The sequence below is a fragment of the Mucor velutinosus genome (genome assembly GCF_035048745.1).
Source record: "Mucor velutinosus strain NIH1002 chromosome Unknown tig00001563, whole genome shotgun sequence".
Lineage (NCBI taxonomy): Eukaryota > Fungi > Mucoromycota > Mucoromycetes > Mucorales > Mucoraceae > Mucor > Mucor velutinosus.
Window position 1 is genome coordinate 3,405,194 of NW_027041904.1, and position 15,498 is coordinate 3,420,691.

The 15,498-nt window shown below is 38.6% G+C and overlaps 4 protein-coding genes across 4 annotated transcripts; all 4 read right to left on the reverse strand.

The window, feature by feature from the left end:
- Window positions 1–338: 338 nt before the first annotated feature.
- On the reverse strand, window positions 339–1,010 carry ATC70_009737 (uncharacterized protein; the record flags this gene model as incomplete). Its single annotated transcript, XM_064828965.1, has 1 exon — window positions 339–1,010. The coding sequence occupies one exon, from the start codon at window positions 1,008–1,010 to the stop codon at window positions 339–341; it is 672 nt and encodes a 223-aa protein (XP_064686167.1).
- A 117-nt stretch (window positions 1,011–1,127) lies between these two features.
- ATC70_009738 (uncharacterized protein) lies at window positions 1,128–1,841 on the reverse strand (the record flags this gene model as incomplete). The annotated part of the gene is made up of 1 exon (XM_064828966.1): window positions 1,128–1,841. One exon carries the CDS (start codon window positions 1,839–1,841, stop codon window positions 1,128–1,130), a length of 714 nt encoding a protein of 237 aa, XP_064686168.1.
- Window positions 1,842–3,394: 1,553 nt separating this feature from the next.
- On the reverse strand, window positions 3,395–5,303 carry ATC70_009739 (uncharacterized protein; the record flags this gene model as incomplete). The annotated part of the gene is made up of 3 exons (XM_064828967.1): window positions 3,395–4,653; window positions 4,708–5,181; window positions 5,240–5,303. 3 exons carry the CDS (start codon window positions 5,301–5,303, stop codon window positions 3,395–3,397), a joined length of 1,797 nt encoding a protein of 598 aa, XP_064686169.1.
- A 53-nt stretch (window positions 5,304–5,356) lies between these two features.
- Window positions 5,357–5,875, reverse strand: ATC70_009740 (uncharacterized protein; the record flags this gene model as incomplete). The annotated part of the gene is made up of 1 exon (XM_064828968.1): window positions 5,357–5,875. One exon carries the CDS (start codon window positions 5,873–5,875, stop codon window positions 5,357–5,359), a length of 519 nt encoding a protein of 172 aa, XP_064686170.1.
- Between the last annotated feature and the right edge of the window lie 9,623 nt (window positions 5,876–15,498).

Genomic DNA, 15,498 nt, shown 5'->3' on the forward strand with positions numbered 1-15,498 from the left:
TAAATTGGGTGAAGTTTCCAAGTCTTGAGTAAGATGAAGGGAAGCCAAGATAAATCGACCCCCATCAATGCCTTCTGAAATGTGTTTGAGTGTGTAATGAGTGCTGAGGGAAATGATGCCGCAATGTTGAGTTCAAAGACTCGACTTGCAAGTAAATTAAGTGTTGAGTATGTCTATAAATGTGTTGTCTGTTGCATGTGTTTCTTGAAGTACTAAGATGTCATATCCTAATGTTCGAAGATATCTTATACATTGTTGTCTTTTTTTGGTGTTATCTGTTTTTTAGGCCACGGCAATTGAGGGTGGCTATTTTCAATGTATTTTGCTGATTAATCACATTAATGTTGGGGAGGTGAAGGAGGGCCTGTTAAGCCGAGTTGGTGTCCAGTCTCTACTTCATTAGATGCAGCTTGTTGTTTGGCAGAGCTAATATCATCCGCGCCATTAAATTTACCGATCTTCTTCGCAGGGCATTCAGGGCGCTCCTCTCTTTCATTAGCAGAATGGATAGAAGAGTCGTACATAACAATATCATTGGAAGCTTCTTTCCCATCGACTTCTTTAACTTGGAGTTCTGGAAGATCATCCATTTGAACATCTCTATCAACTGCCTGCTTTCTAGCACCTGTTTGACTGTCATCGTCACCTTGAGAGCTACCTTGCTGGGTAGCAGCAGTTCGATTATTGGAACCACCCTGGGGTCCACCAGATGCAACATCCTGGCCTTTTCCTTGGGCATTACCTTTGTTTCCAACTGGAGCACCACCAGGAGTTACTTTGGAGCCACCTTGAGTACCCTTTTTACCCTCTTTGGCCACCTGAGAGCCCTTTCGGGGTTTGGCAGGAGTGTTTTCCACCGCACGGACCTTGTTTGGGCTGTCATTGCGACTGCAGTTCTTCACCACATGTCCAGTTTCATTGCAATGGTGGCAGCGAACCCACTCCTTGTAGTCAGGACAATCAGCCCGACAGTGTTCAGAGCTTTGACAATTATGACAGAAAGCCGGCATTTGATCCCATTGGAGTAAAACTTTTCGTTGAGCCGAAGCTGTCAAATTTCAGACAATGACACGACTGAGTTTCTCCAAATGGCGATGACCAGGGCAAGATTTACCATCGGGATGTAACTATTGACATTCATAATCAGGGCTGGAAGGAACCGTTAGATTAAGAGTAGCATAGCCTTCTCCTTGATAGATCCCATCAGTTCTCGAGATGCCGTGATCCAAGACATCCCCGAACGCAGAAAGACGGGCAGCCATTTCCTCCTTCAACTGAAGGGCAGGCAAGAAAGGGAGATTCTCCAGAGTCAGTTTCACAATCCTAGCATCGGCATGGTACGAGGCAAACCCTTTCACAAAGATGCCATCTTCTAGAGTAATACCTTCTTCAATGAGAGTCTTACGACCTCCGCTGTTGGGCAGCCACATGGTTTCCAAGAAGGCATGGTTGAGGTAGTGTCGAGGTTGTTTCCTGTATCCAAGGAATTCTTCATACATGTCTTCAGCATTGGAGGATTCGTTGAATTGAAGAAGAGCCTTGTTCAAGAGACTGCGATCCTTGATAGGTGTCAGATCGATGAAGACGGAATCCTGTTCCACGCCTTTGAGGAATGGACGGATGACCGCCTGAGGTGGTGGCGAAGTATCCCCATTGATGGCCTGTTGCGAGGCTTCTGCTTCAGTAACAGGTCGTTTGACGATGGTGGGGTTGAAAGAGACGATGGATTGTTGTTGTCTGTTGTTGCCTTTGCGGCGTGAGTTAACCACATGAGTCCACAACAGTGGAGCCGCAGTGTCAGCTTGCGAGGAACGTTGATGTACTTGACTAGTGTCTGACATGCGAAAGAGATTGCTACAAAGTAGATTAAAGAAGTCGACAAAAGACAGAATCTGTCCAGTATTGAACAGAAAAAATAAGCTAAGTTTGAATTAGGTTTGGCGGTGGCGGTAGCGAACTCTGCTGCTGGCTGACCCAAATGCCTTTCTAATGATGACAGTAATGATTGGGATGCTAATTATACGAGGATCATGAATGTGAAAGGACTATCGCTTAGCTTGAATACATTATTTTGCTTTTTTGGACATTTTCGTATACGGCAACGCCAGTCAGCCTGGCTCACCGCCAAAATATATGTAAAATCGCAGTGTTTTCGTTCATGATTATTCAAGGCATGAAAAACGGCACCTGCCATGCAGTGTTCAGCTTTGAATGGGCATAATTCCGAAAAAAAATCCATAAACTGTCAAAAGACACTTTACCTTCAAGATAGCTCTTCATATAATGATAAAAACAGCTGCTGTATGAAATTGCGTTAAATCTGGATACAAGCTGAATTGGTTCGTAAGATGTACATCTCAAGTGTACTCCTCGCAATTCCTTAAAATATAAATATTCAAGAATACTCATTCAAGATCCACATCAAATGGCACTATTTCGACGCAAGCTGGTCAAATTCTTGTCAAAGTGTCTGAAAAAAGGAATAGATTGGCTATTTGTCATGGCCTGTTTGCAGCTGATGTTGCCTCGTTTGGATGTAATATGGGACTTAGCTCATGTCACAGAGCTTGATTCTATTGACAAACCCTGTATTTGCAATATTGAACATGAGTTCCCGTGATATTAAGTTTTTTTGGGGGGAGGATGATAAGAGATGACTGACGTCGTTGGTACGTAGGTAGCTGGGTGCATTGTGCGTAGTAATAACACTGCTCTATTGTTTTTAGCATGGAAGTGATCATAATTGCCGATCTAATGTCTGATGATGTTCAGCTTCTTTGTAATAGCTAGCATTTTAAAATGATAAGATTGAAAAAGCTGCCAAGGCATCACTGGGGACTAACCCATACTTTTCTGTTACAGATGTGCAATGTAGACTTTACTAAATATGTAAAGACGCACTTGATGACACTAAAACAAAGCAAAATTTTATCACCAGATGGGGATTTCATTAAATGCTCTCGTACTATATTATTATCTAGAGAGCCTTATAGTTGATGTGATAAAACTTTTTCCATTTATTGATACTTCTTGGTTTATAAATACTATAGCTATTTACATATAGGGAAAAAAAAAGGAGCGAGAGCGACACACATTAAGAAATATCTACACATTAAAATCAAATAAAGGGAAAAGCGGCATAGGTCATAAATAAGATAGAAAATAAAAAAAAAGAAATGCATACTATAATTTATAAGCAAATGAAATAATTAAACAACAATACAAATCTTCTTTCGAGATAAAAAAAAAGGGGGAGAGAAGATATAATGTGTGCGCGTGTGTGTGAGGGGCGTTTTAAGTGGGATGAAGGGTATGAATATATAAAAAAATTATATCTGAACATTTAGCAAATGTTCATAGTAAAAAAAAAAAAAGCAAGAGGTATCCGAGTTTTTTAAGTGTTATCGTTATAGGTTTCTCCAGATGGCATGCCATTGTAGTAAGATGGTCTGTTCAAATCAGCTGGTGCAGTGTACATGTTGTAAGGTTCGGCATTATTATCAGGGTTGGAAGCAGAAACTCCAGTAGAACCACCAACGGCAACTGCTGCTGCTGCTGCTGCTGCTGCCATCATATCATCATTACCGCAACTAAAGTAGCTCCTATTTTGTTGTAAGGTGTGTGGTGATGGACCAGCAGGTGTTGTAGGTGTGTAATTGGATGCCTCTGATTCACTAGGATAGTTAGGTCCAAACGAGTCTGAATAGTTCATCGTTGAAATGAACTGGCGATAGCCTCCATCAGGTGTCTGATTGACATTGATTTTAGGATCCCTATTGTTTGTATTGTAATGCATAGGATACGGTGGTTGCGGTTGTTGCGGTGGCTGCATGTGAGACATGGAGTTGTTTCTCGACGGAGAGGGTTGAGTGTATGATTGCATCTGAGATGCCATGGAAGGTCTGCCCATTTGCTCTGTCTGCTGTTGTGATTGTTGCTGAGGCTGTGGTTGCTGTCTTCGTTGCGGTTGTTGCGGTTGCTGTTGCTTTTGATGATGTCTTTGTTGCTGGTACTGTAGAGAGGAGGGAGGCTGTTGCAGACTGTACGTAAACTGATTCATATTCTGATCGCTATTCATGTCATTGTAGATCTTGAAAGGGTCTGCGGTACTAACGCTGTCATTATTATTCATCATCCCATTGTCCTGGAAACAACGCTCTGAGACCGCATCGTCATCAAACTGGTTGGGGTCAATGCCCAAGTCGTTGGCTAGTGACTCAATATTGACTTGCAACATATCGATATCTTGCGTAATATTCTGGGCAGAGCGGGTGGCTGTGTTAAGTGTTTTTGAAAAATCGACAAGAGAAGGGGGTGTAGCATCTTCCTTCTTTTCTCTGGGCGATTGAGGATAGAACGAGTCTGAGGAAGAAGACATGGATGAACTCTCTTTTGCTCCCGATGACGAAGCCTGCTGTTGATGATGTTGTCTATTGTGATGATTGTTAATCATAGATTGTGATAGTTCTGGACTGGGTGGTGAGTTGTTTGAGTAAAGTCTCAGTACAGATGACAAGATGTTGGACAACGCAGATGAAGCGAGTGAATTAGGCAAAGGTGCTGCAGATTTCTTTGCGCTATCTAATTTCGATGTCATGCCAGCTAGCGACGCTGCTTCTTCTATTAAAGCCTTTGGGAATAAATCTGCGTTATCTACAAATATGGTTAAATATACATTTGAAATAGTGAGCTTCGTTTTGTACGTACTAGCACTGATAGCTAAATTATCATTGGCAAAGATGGCGGTGAGAAATTGCAAGATCTTCTCGATAGCTTCTTGGTGTCTCTGATACTTTTCTCTGGCATTGAGTGTTTCCTGCCATAGAATTTCGTTATCTCGATGCAGATCGTTCAATTCTGTACCGATGGTAGACTGGTGCTTCTTGAGTGCATCTAAATCTTGAGCCAGAGTAGATAAAGTAACAGTTTCGCTGTCGATGGCATCTCTGTCTCTGTTACGCTTACGGGTGACGAGCACCAAGAGATCAGGACGACCACGCTGAAAATGAGGATTGCTGAATTCCCAAATTTCATGCTCTGCTTCGGCTATCAACACGCCTTGTTGAAGATGTGGCACTTTATGGAAATCGTACATATTCAATTGTCGAACAAAAGATGCAAATGTGTTGTGCTTGTAGAATCTTGGTAGGACGGTTTTGGCAAATTCTTCATGCTTTTCCACTATTTTTACAAATTTAGTTTGGGTGGACAGTAGACAGACGATGGATATGCTCTCTACCTATAAAAGATGTGCCGTCGTTTGACCATCGAATCAAATCAGTCGTTGAAAAATCTTCGACCATACTATATAAAAGTTTTTTTTTAGTATATTTATACTTTTGTCAGAATAACGATTTTACTTGTAAAGTTTGTTCAAAAATGCCGGTACGCTTCTTTGCGCTGTCAATCGAGGTGGGATGATGTTTGGCGAAGCAAAGGACGAGCCTGATGTTTTCGATGGCATCGGGGTAGATGAAGCGCCACTCTCTGCGGATGAGGAGTCTGTGCTACTACTATTCAATGTGGAGGCATTTCTCTTTTTCTTTGTAGGGGTACTTTTGATGGATGCCATTGTTGATGAACCAGAATCAGAAGAGCTTGCAGTCAAGAAGATGTTAGTGGAAGGAGACCCAGATGATGAAGTCGATGAAGATGATGAGTGAGACCTCTTTCTGTTATTATTTGAAATCAACTTGGATGCGGTACGTTTCTTTTGTACTGGTTCAATTGAAGGTGGGGTTGGTTGAGCGGCTGAAGGATGTTGCATCTGCTGCTGAAATTGCTGCTGTTGCTGCTGTTGCTGCTGTTGATGCTGCTGTTGTTGCTGTTGCTGTTGCTGTTGCTGTTGCTGCAAAAATTGATTTTGTCGATTCATATTGATTGCTTTTTATTATATGATATAATAAAATTCGACTTTGATAATATAAATCTATAAATTCAACAAAAAAATAAGCTTCAAAGGAGAGAGATGATTTTTTGGTATTTTTACCTAAATGTAAAAAACAGGTATTTTTTCTTTTTTTCAATAAAAATAAAAAACTAAGAGAAAGGGGAAAGAAAAGCGAAAAGTTGGTTTTTGGCAAGATAATCGGAAAAATCCGAAGAAGAAAAAAACTACCAACATTTGCCGATTTGGACGGGATACGGATTCCCTCAGGTCTGGCCCATAAAGTGTAAAAAGGCGTCTATACAAATTAAGAACTATATGGGCGTTCCACAATGGCAAATTTTTACATAAATCACCCACATTACTTGAGAGGAAAAAAATTGGAAAAAGGAGAGCATATCTTATATAACTCAAAACTGCTTTGCTTTTACGACTCTGCTAATTGTATCCATGCGAATGAATTCTTGAAAGACAAGGTTTAATAGATAAATGTTCAAATCGACTAATTTCAAAATCTATATAAAAAATTTTCCACTCGATCACCCATTCTCGCGGCCTCTCCTGCTAGCCCCTTTAATCGAACCCCTCTTTTTCCCAACATAATGTGAATTATATGACAGAAATTAGATACGATACGAAAACAAACGATTAAATGTTCATGATTATTTGTTTTTAAACAAATATATTCGAAGGCTGATATAGCAGATACACTATAAAAAAATAAGACAATCTAAAACACTGAAATATGTTTTAGCATTTTTCTTAAAGAGGTATAGTCTAGTACTCAATTAGAAAAAATCGATGTTTTCTCGGGGGTATCGTGAAATGTATCTTATGGGAGATAGTTGTGAAACCGGTGATTTCGACACTAGCATTGATTGGGCGTTATGTACACTATTGCATTGCATATTATCATCTGGTTTTATCTGTTTCTTTTGGTAGCATCTTTTTATTTCTGTGTATTGGAATCAATAAGGCCGCGCTTCAGATATTCTCTCAGAGAAAAAAATGGACATGGGTAGAGAAAGTTGTTATATGTAAGGTAAAAATCGATGAATATCTTGATATTCCGCGATCTACTGCAGTAAATGTGTGTCCTGTGTGATGCTAAACTAAAAGCCCCTTTACCTTTAACCCCCCCCCCCCAATTGTACAGAAATTTAGTATTTTTACTATTGAGGCTATTCTGACACAGAAACGTGTGTCCTTGTAATCATTTAAAGTGCCTCATTTTTTCTCACCAAATTGAAATGCACCATCTTGTTACTCAGAAATCCATGACCTTGGCTCCAGTCCCCAATGGAACGATAAACTATAAACTTGTAGAATTTATTTTGTGAAAAGTGTTAAGTATATCAAATGGGGAGGTAGTCAGACGTTTCATGTATTCATTTGTTGAATGTTGTGCATATCAACTGAGGACATAACAATGTGTCTGAATTTAGCATGTATGTGTTTGTATATGATAAACAGGAGTGAAAATTTATAGTCTATTTACTATTTGGGACCAAGATGCTTGTGTATTATTCTTTTCTTCTATTTTACAAGGGATTACAACTCTATAATGTCATCATCATCATTAATATCGTTCAATAAAAACAGCCATTCTTTATTCACATCTATATTGAAGTAGGAATCGTTTCGTTCCTTCTTTCTTACATTATAAGAGCCTATCCAACTGTTGTTTTGTCTAGGAAACCCTTGTATTGATTGTTTCTTTGGTAGCGATTATAATATACATCTAGCTACATTGAATCTTGAGCAATAGCTCATTGGATACGATGGATTGTTTATGAATACATTTCCTTGCTTTGCATTGAGGGGCTATTTCATGCGCGCAGGAACGTGCTCCCTATAGCATCACACAAACTTTCAATCGTTGAATATTTTGCCATTCATCTACTTATTTGTTCATCAGAATAATTCAGAGCATTGGTCCCAAATTCCCGGTAACTATTTCCTTAAAAAGCCAAGTGACACTTAAATTAAAGTTCTTAAATCCTCTGCAAATGAAAAAGCGAAAATCAAACTCGCCCCCCGAGATCGCGATATTGAAGACGATATAAAAAATTGATCCATCAGCTTCTATTCACATGTGTACAGTCAATGATATAAACATATATTGTCGGTCATAGTGAAACTATTTCCTACTCAAATTACACAAGGTTTTCTCAGAGAAAACCAATTAGAGCTACAACATGAAGAATTAAATAATTTATGCTTTTTATGTAAAAATGGTAAAACTGCGTTCCGTATTTCAATGAAACAAATGGTTTAAGCATTATAATTTAATCTTATCACCCCCCGTGTCGCCGGCCGTGGTTCATGCCATTTCAAATGAAACTCAAGTGCCTGATTATCATTTTCTTGGTTTCGAGACCTAATAAATGAAATATACTGCTACATATCACAAGGTTTTTGGTTTTAAAGTTATGCTAGGAAAACAAGTTCATATTTGCTGCATTTTAGTCATCCAATTCATGCTAATCCTCAATCCCTCAAACACCCGTTCTTTCAATGACAATTATTTCTATAATACTATAGATCCAATTCAGTTGTGTAAACATGACATATATTTAATTTTATGCAAACCTGATTTTGAAAAATGTAGTAACTCATGATCCGTAATTCTGTGATAATGACACTGAATGGTGATAAAGAGCAAAACCAGTTTTGTATTTCGTTTTGAAATCCATCTGCATTATTTTGATGGACATGTGTGTAATTAATGACCCATATTGCGAGAGGAAAAAAGCCTGATGTAAAAAAATTGGAGGGAAAATAGTGTATCAACTGATAACCAGATACAAACAAAACCTTTTGTATTGTTGTGTATGTTAGTCGCTCGCTCGAGTCTACGTCTTTGAACTATTCAAGAACCTTAAAACCTCTTGTCGACACTGCTTATTAGTTTTAAGATGAAACTCAAACACATAGTTGACATATCATATGCAATGTTGAGTATGGCCACGATTTTCCATTCTGCTTTAGAATCCGCCTCTAGTGGGCTATATTCTACCATCAAAGCTTCCAGACAAAAAAGGCGTAGTAAAGTCAAAAATAAATAGACAAGCTAAACTATAATACTCCTCAAATCGTAATATCTCTCTTATTAGCTTCGCAAGCATCGATTGTTGTCATATGAAAAGCATTTTGCCAGCCAAAACCGATTAAATCTGCGCTCAACATTCTTCAGTATGCCTCGAATCTTGCGAGCATAATGTCTGGCATCTCCCACCCACCATCACCTCTAATATATTTACCAGAAAACTATAAAAATCATCGGAGCGACTAATCAGAGATCAGAGACGTAAAAAAATTAAAGCACTGAGTACCGTATAAGGCTCGAAAAAACCACCAGCGAAGCTAGCATTGGGGAGGGGGGAAACTTGGTCCCTCTACCAAGAACATAACGCATCTAATTCAACATTTGGTAATGTTGACCTATAAGGGGGCTTTACCTTAGCGAAGTGAAGGTGCAAAACCATAGCATTCAAGCAGCCAATTCAGCCTTTTATTTCTATTATTATTAAGCCTACCAATAATATAGCGCATCAAAATTTGCATGAAATGGCTTTACCAAGACCAATATGCCTCCAATTCGATTTGGAAATTGCACAGACTGCAGAACTGCCCTTCCAGAAGATTTCAGCTACCAAAGATGTAATTCATGTCGTGTAAACAAAAGCTACAAAGCAAAGACATAAGTAAATTTGACAGCTTTCGAGCCTTCATATCTTGACAGGTAGACCTTTCTGAGCCACCGGAATGACGTCAAACGTTTGTGCTTAGATAGTAATAACTTTCTGGCACCTTTGCTCAACTTTTTGAGGATCAAAAAAAACATGGCCAAAAATCGACCAAAAAGCATGAGGTACCCTTCATGGTTTTCATTGAAAATTAAAGGATCGCGTTTTTCACCTTGATAATGAAGACTTTTACTATGGTATATATTGAATCAAAATGCTTCTATCGATCTAACGTAACACCTGAAATCATCTTTGTAGAACTTTGATACGTAAAATCTCGACTTTTTGGCCAGAAACCTCTTTTTATATTTCTATAACTTGCTCAGTAAGCTTATTCAAAACATTTACCTTACTTGGTACCATTGGAAGCGCCTTGAAAAGTACTCCAAGAAAACTTAAAGAAGCATTTTTTTTTTTTTTTTTTTTTTTGTAGGGGAGACGAGCTCCAGGTTTTATTTAAAGTCCTGTAAATGTCGCTATGAGTGATAGACAAGACTGTTGGTGGACCCAATGTCTGCAATGAAGGGGAATAAGATATTTTTTGAACTAAGTTGGGAAAGAAATCTACTACTAATAAGGTGCGACTCCTAGAGCCAGTACAGTCTTGCGGAAATCGTCAAAATATAGATCATGGATAAGAGCACAAAACACCAAACGAGGACATCAGTACTAGGTCAAAAAAATCAAACAACTTGCGTTCACCAGGATTTGAACCGGGATCCTCCCGTTGGCATACGGGAGTTCTACCACTTCGCCCTACCACCAGGGACCAAACTTAAAGAAGCATAGGATGATTATCATATTTTACTTAGTCGAATCTGCAAAAATAGTTTGATTGAGTCCAATATTATCAAAATTTGACCAATCTGGAACAGACAATGATTCTGGGTTTGAATTGATTTTGGCTGGTGGGGCTGGCTGGCAAACTCAATGCTCTTTCCATCATAAAGGCAATACAGTAATAGATGCTTTTAAAGCGTATGGAAAGTAGGTGGCAAGTCTTAGCGCTATAATTTATTATACTATTTTCTTGTATTCTATATCTTATAACGTTAGTCTGGACATGGACGATTCATGGACTGCATAAAATGTCTGCAGTAAGTAGTGAAATCTCTTAGGCTCCGGGCCATCCTTTAAAGAAAACGTTGACAGCATTGAGCAGAGGAAATAGGGTAGAAATAACAGTGATTTTTGTTGATTGATTGTAAAATCATTAATCTCATATGAGCCAGGCCTGACAGATGCCTTGAAACTCGGTTTCCATATTAGGGTTGTAAAATGTCTAAGGACTGAACATTTTATTATAATATGATATGGATCAAGTGGATATTAGAGTAAAACCAATTGCCATATTATAGTTCGTGTAATCTTGTTGGTAATAATTCAATGCTATTCATCTTGAACGAATTATCTAATTCTCTGTTGATACATTTGATTACTGTTTGAGGGTCGAAAGGTGTTCCGCGGTAATGTACGAAATAATGATTTGTCTGAACGACTCTGATGGTGATAGCGGGGAAGCCAAAGATATTGACCATTAGGTTCAAATTGTCATGAAGTATTTTGACAGAGTTAAGTTCTGTAGGTCTTTGTATATAAGATGTGCCTTGAGAGTGGTTGGGTAAGAGATGGCCGTCTAGACGTCTAGTTTGTTACCATAGTTCATGAGTAGATGCCTGGCGTCTTCGACTTTATTACATTGCTGACATCTGTCGCTTTCAATATCTTTTAATTTGCTTTGATACAGGAGACTTCAGCTCGAAATTTTGTTGTAGATGATTTTGAGTCATACATTTCTTGAAGCTTGATGCATAGGTATTCTGTAGAATGCTTTCCATTGCTTGGGGTTCATGTTTTGATTGTAATCTTTGAATGATAACAGAGGAAGATTTTTAAGCAATAGTTGTCTAATGACTTTATTTTTGCTGAACCATATGATGTCGTGGTTGTGTTGGAAATGCTGCAAAAAGCAGGCTGTTCCTTCTTGGTGGACAGGCATAGAAGTGTTTGGTTGGAACAGCTTGACGAAGAACTCCTGCAGCTGAAGTTGGCTGCTCGAGTGGTCTTTTTTGAGCTTGTAGAGTATTTGAGGTGATTTACAATCTTGTCTATTTTTGAGGAGGTCAAAAAACGATCAAAAATTTTACAATCGGTTAAATTTGTGAAAACTTGAATGTTGCGAGTATGATGACAAATTAATGAAGCGGTTCTTTATATAAGCTAAACTGAGCACATATCCTTGAAAGACTCAAGCGTCCGGCAATGCAGCACCGCTGCCGTTCCTTTTCTCGTTTCTGTTGCAGAAAGAGGTGGTCTTGAAGATAATGCCAATGCTGAATTATCTGGGTTTTGGATTGAATACAGGCATTGGCCGCTTGAATAAGAGAGTGGAAAGTCCAGAGACAGCGATGGCCAAAGCAGATGTCTTGTCTCTATCTTGAATAACTCTGTAGTTGAGAACAGACACGCAGGCTGGATTTAAGCTTAGGAACGCACCATGAATGGATCTTGTCTTAGTCTTACCATCCTTTGCTTTGATAGTTTGTGTAAGATGGGAGGTGTAGCCAAAGCAGTACATACACGTATGGGATGTTTTGTGTTCGTTAATAGTATGTATAGTGGCAACGGATGAATGTAAGCGAGAATTCCATTTTCCATTATATTTCATATGGTCATTCAAACGAGAGCCGATACAAAGACCACGATCTCCAATAAACATTGTAAGAGGCGTTTGGGGACAGCCACCAGCACAAAAGAATCTTTCACGCGAAGCAAACCAAAAACGGAAACGCTTGCCAATTTGCTCAAGCTTATTAGAGTATTCTGCTTCTTTGAGTGATAGAACGCTCTCGCTGAAGCCATTTCAAATCTGAGATAATATAAATCTGGTATATCAAGTAGATTTTAAACAATCAATTAATAGTAAAAGAAAGGCTATATCCGAGTCAGAAGGGGGGGGGGAAGGAGGTATCCCACCTTGTAACCGCTGTTTGTCTATAGACTGATATTAACGAAAGCTATTATTGAAAAGATGTGAAAGAGAGTTTCGTTAGTGGCACATATTTTGGTCATACCATTCGCTGATGTTGCTCTTGAGATGATGACATAAAGCTGGCCACGCGTAAATACAGGACTTTTATAATATCTACAGCGACTTATTTGAGAGATTGCCATTGCAAACGGCATCTTTATAGGGAAAAACTCCCAACAAAAGCAATAAAAAGGCATTTAAGCTAAGCAATTGTTCTTTCAAATTCGTGGTCCCCATTTAATCAGCATCGTAATCAGCATTGCCACCATCATTGTCAGCATCAGAAAGACATTTGCTCTAGCCAGCAGCAGCGTCGCCCATCGCCGCCGCCAAAATTAATTCAATCTCAGATATTTTTTTTTCTCTTTAACATTGGCCAAATTTTGCCTTTTCTCGACTTGATTGAACTATTTTATGAGATTCGACTATATAAATTGTGATAATCAGCCCGTACTTCCTAATACATTCTTGGAGTACTTTTCAAGGCGCTTCCAATAGTACCAAGTAAGGTAAATGTTTTGAATAAGCTTACTGAGCAAGTTATAGAAATATAAAAAGAGGTTTCTGGCCAAAAAGTCGAGATTTTACGTATCAAAGTTCTACAAAGATGATTTCAGGTGTTACGTTAGATCGATAGAAGCATTTTGATTCAATATATACCATAGTAAAAGTCTTCATTATCAAGGTGAAAAACGCGATCCTTTAATTTTCAATGAAAACCATGAAGGGTACCTCATGCTTTTTGGTCGATTTTTGGCCATGTTTTTTTTTGATCCTCAAAAAGTTGAGTGTTGAGTCTGTAGCGGTTGCGGACATTCAGTAACTCAGCAAGAGTCGGATCATGATTTACATTGTTTCTCACTGTCTACATTAGGACATTAGGTTCGACACAGAAGTGAATCATATAATCGATTATGATGGTCTCTGATAGTGAAGGATAATGATGGCTACAGATCGTATCATCATGGCTGATTGAACGAATCAGATCCTTCAATTGACTGATATTAGATAAACATGATACGATGTATTGACTCAGTTGAAACAACAAGATAGATTGATGATTCATCAGTAATGATCTCTTATAAATAGGATGTGTTTGAATCAGTTAATAAATCTAAAGTTTTCGTATCTGGTTACTTTTTATAGTCTTCCTTTTTTGAAATCTATCTTAATTTGTTAATACTGTATCTTTGAATACAACATTGAGCAAACGTGTCAGAAAGTAACTGCCAGATGGGAGCAATTGTTTGGTGCTATTCTGACGATCTAAAATAGCCTTGAACGCAAGAAAATGCAGCTCAAATGCACCCAAGCTTTGCTGTGTTATGCACAGTTTTGAGAAGTAATAGTAATCCAAACATGCTGTCTGTTCGTTTGTATATCATTCGTATTGGTATGGATGTGGAGCATTACAACAGAGTCAAATTTACAAGTTCAGAAGCTTTTGCAAGAAGTTACTCGTAGAACGGAAAGCATTGTATGAGATCTACCAGCAAGAAGCACCTAACCATGTAGATGAAGCTTTACGAGGTTTGCAATATTCGAACTCACTTCTAATGTTGCTTTTTAGTTGCGCTTGCTTCACCATGTACCAGATCTAAGATTGATCCTGATGTTTGGACGGGCCTTGATGAATTAGGTGCAGCAGATTCATCGTAACCTTTGATTTCTTTGTAAACCTTTGAACGCTGCGCATCACTCTAATGGGGCTTGATGACCAGTGGGATGAAGATGACAACTTTGACACGAAGAGTGTCTCCACAGGTTGATGGTAGCATAGTAAACTCTTGTTAGCATCAAGAACCTGGAAGCTCTGGAATGTTAATCAAGCCAAGATATTAAAAAGATCAAGTAACAGCTGTCTGGCGAGGAAGGCTATACCAGCAAATAAGCTACTAATCCTATAGCATTTTCATTCTTCAACTCGCAGCACGCTTATCATACTACAACGAATGCGAGATGTTGGGTTTGACTACACTACTCTGCTTCTCAGGCCATTTACGAATATCTCATTGAGTAATTTCAGAATGCATTTGAGGTATATGCATCTGTTGCATTTCTGATCTAACGATCAAAAATTCTGCCATTTCATTAGCCAGATCTTGGCCCATGCAGGCTATGAGTTTCATATAGATAAGCTGCATTACGATGACATTCCAAGACATTTTGTCTCTTGTTAAAAGTGACTCAGAAGAAAAAAAATCTATTTTTAAACAATATTTTTAGCATGCTCAATTTGGTTTTTTTAGCATCGCAAAATGCTAAAAATTTATTAAATCTTTTTGTGATGTAGGAGTTTAGCTCAAGTTTTCCATTTCCAAGAGTTTCTCCACACTGTTTTCTATTTTCGTTAGCTGTATGTCATCCGTCGATTAGGAAATAACCTATGAGTGCCAACCAATGTTGCACATTGGCGCATGGCTTTTTGTCAACATGCACGCATCCTTGTAATTTGTGCAATGTTTCTACATACATGATTTAATAATACCATGGTTGAGTGCTTGCTGAACAAGGCAGTGACCTCGTCTTCTGTTTGAGATGTTTGATCTGGAGTGATAAGCTCCTTTTTGTTCAAGATAAATGAACTAGAAGTAATCAGGTGTAGTAATATGAAATGAAACTTTCAGGCAAACTCAGCGGGAGAAACGGAAACTCCTGGAGCAAATGTGGGATTTCCTGGTGCCTTATTGGATAAATGCAGGATTACTATTCATATTTACAATCAAAGAGGATGTCTTATATTTAACCTGCACAATTAGCCTGCTGTGCTAATGCAGTGCTAGAAATTCCAATGTTACACCATGTAAGTTGCTAATATGCATGACAAATCC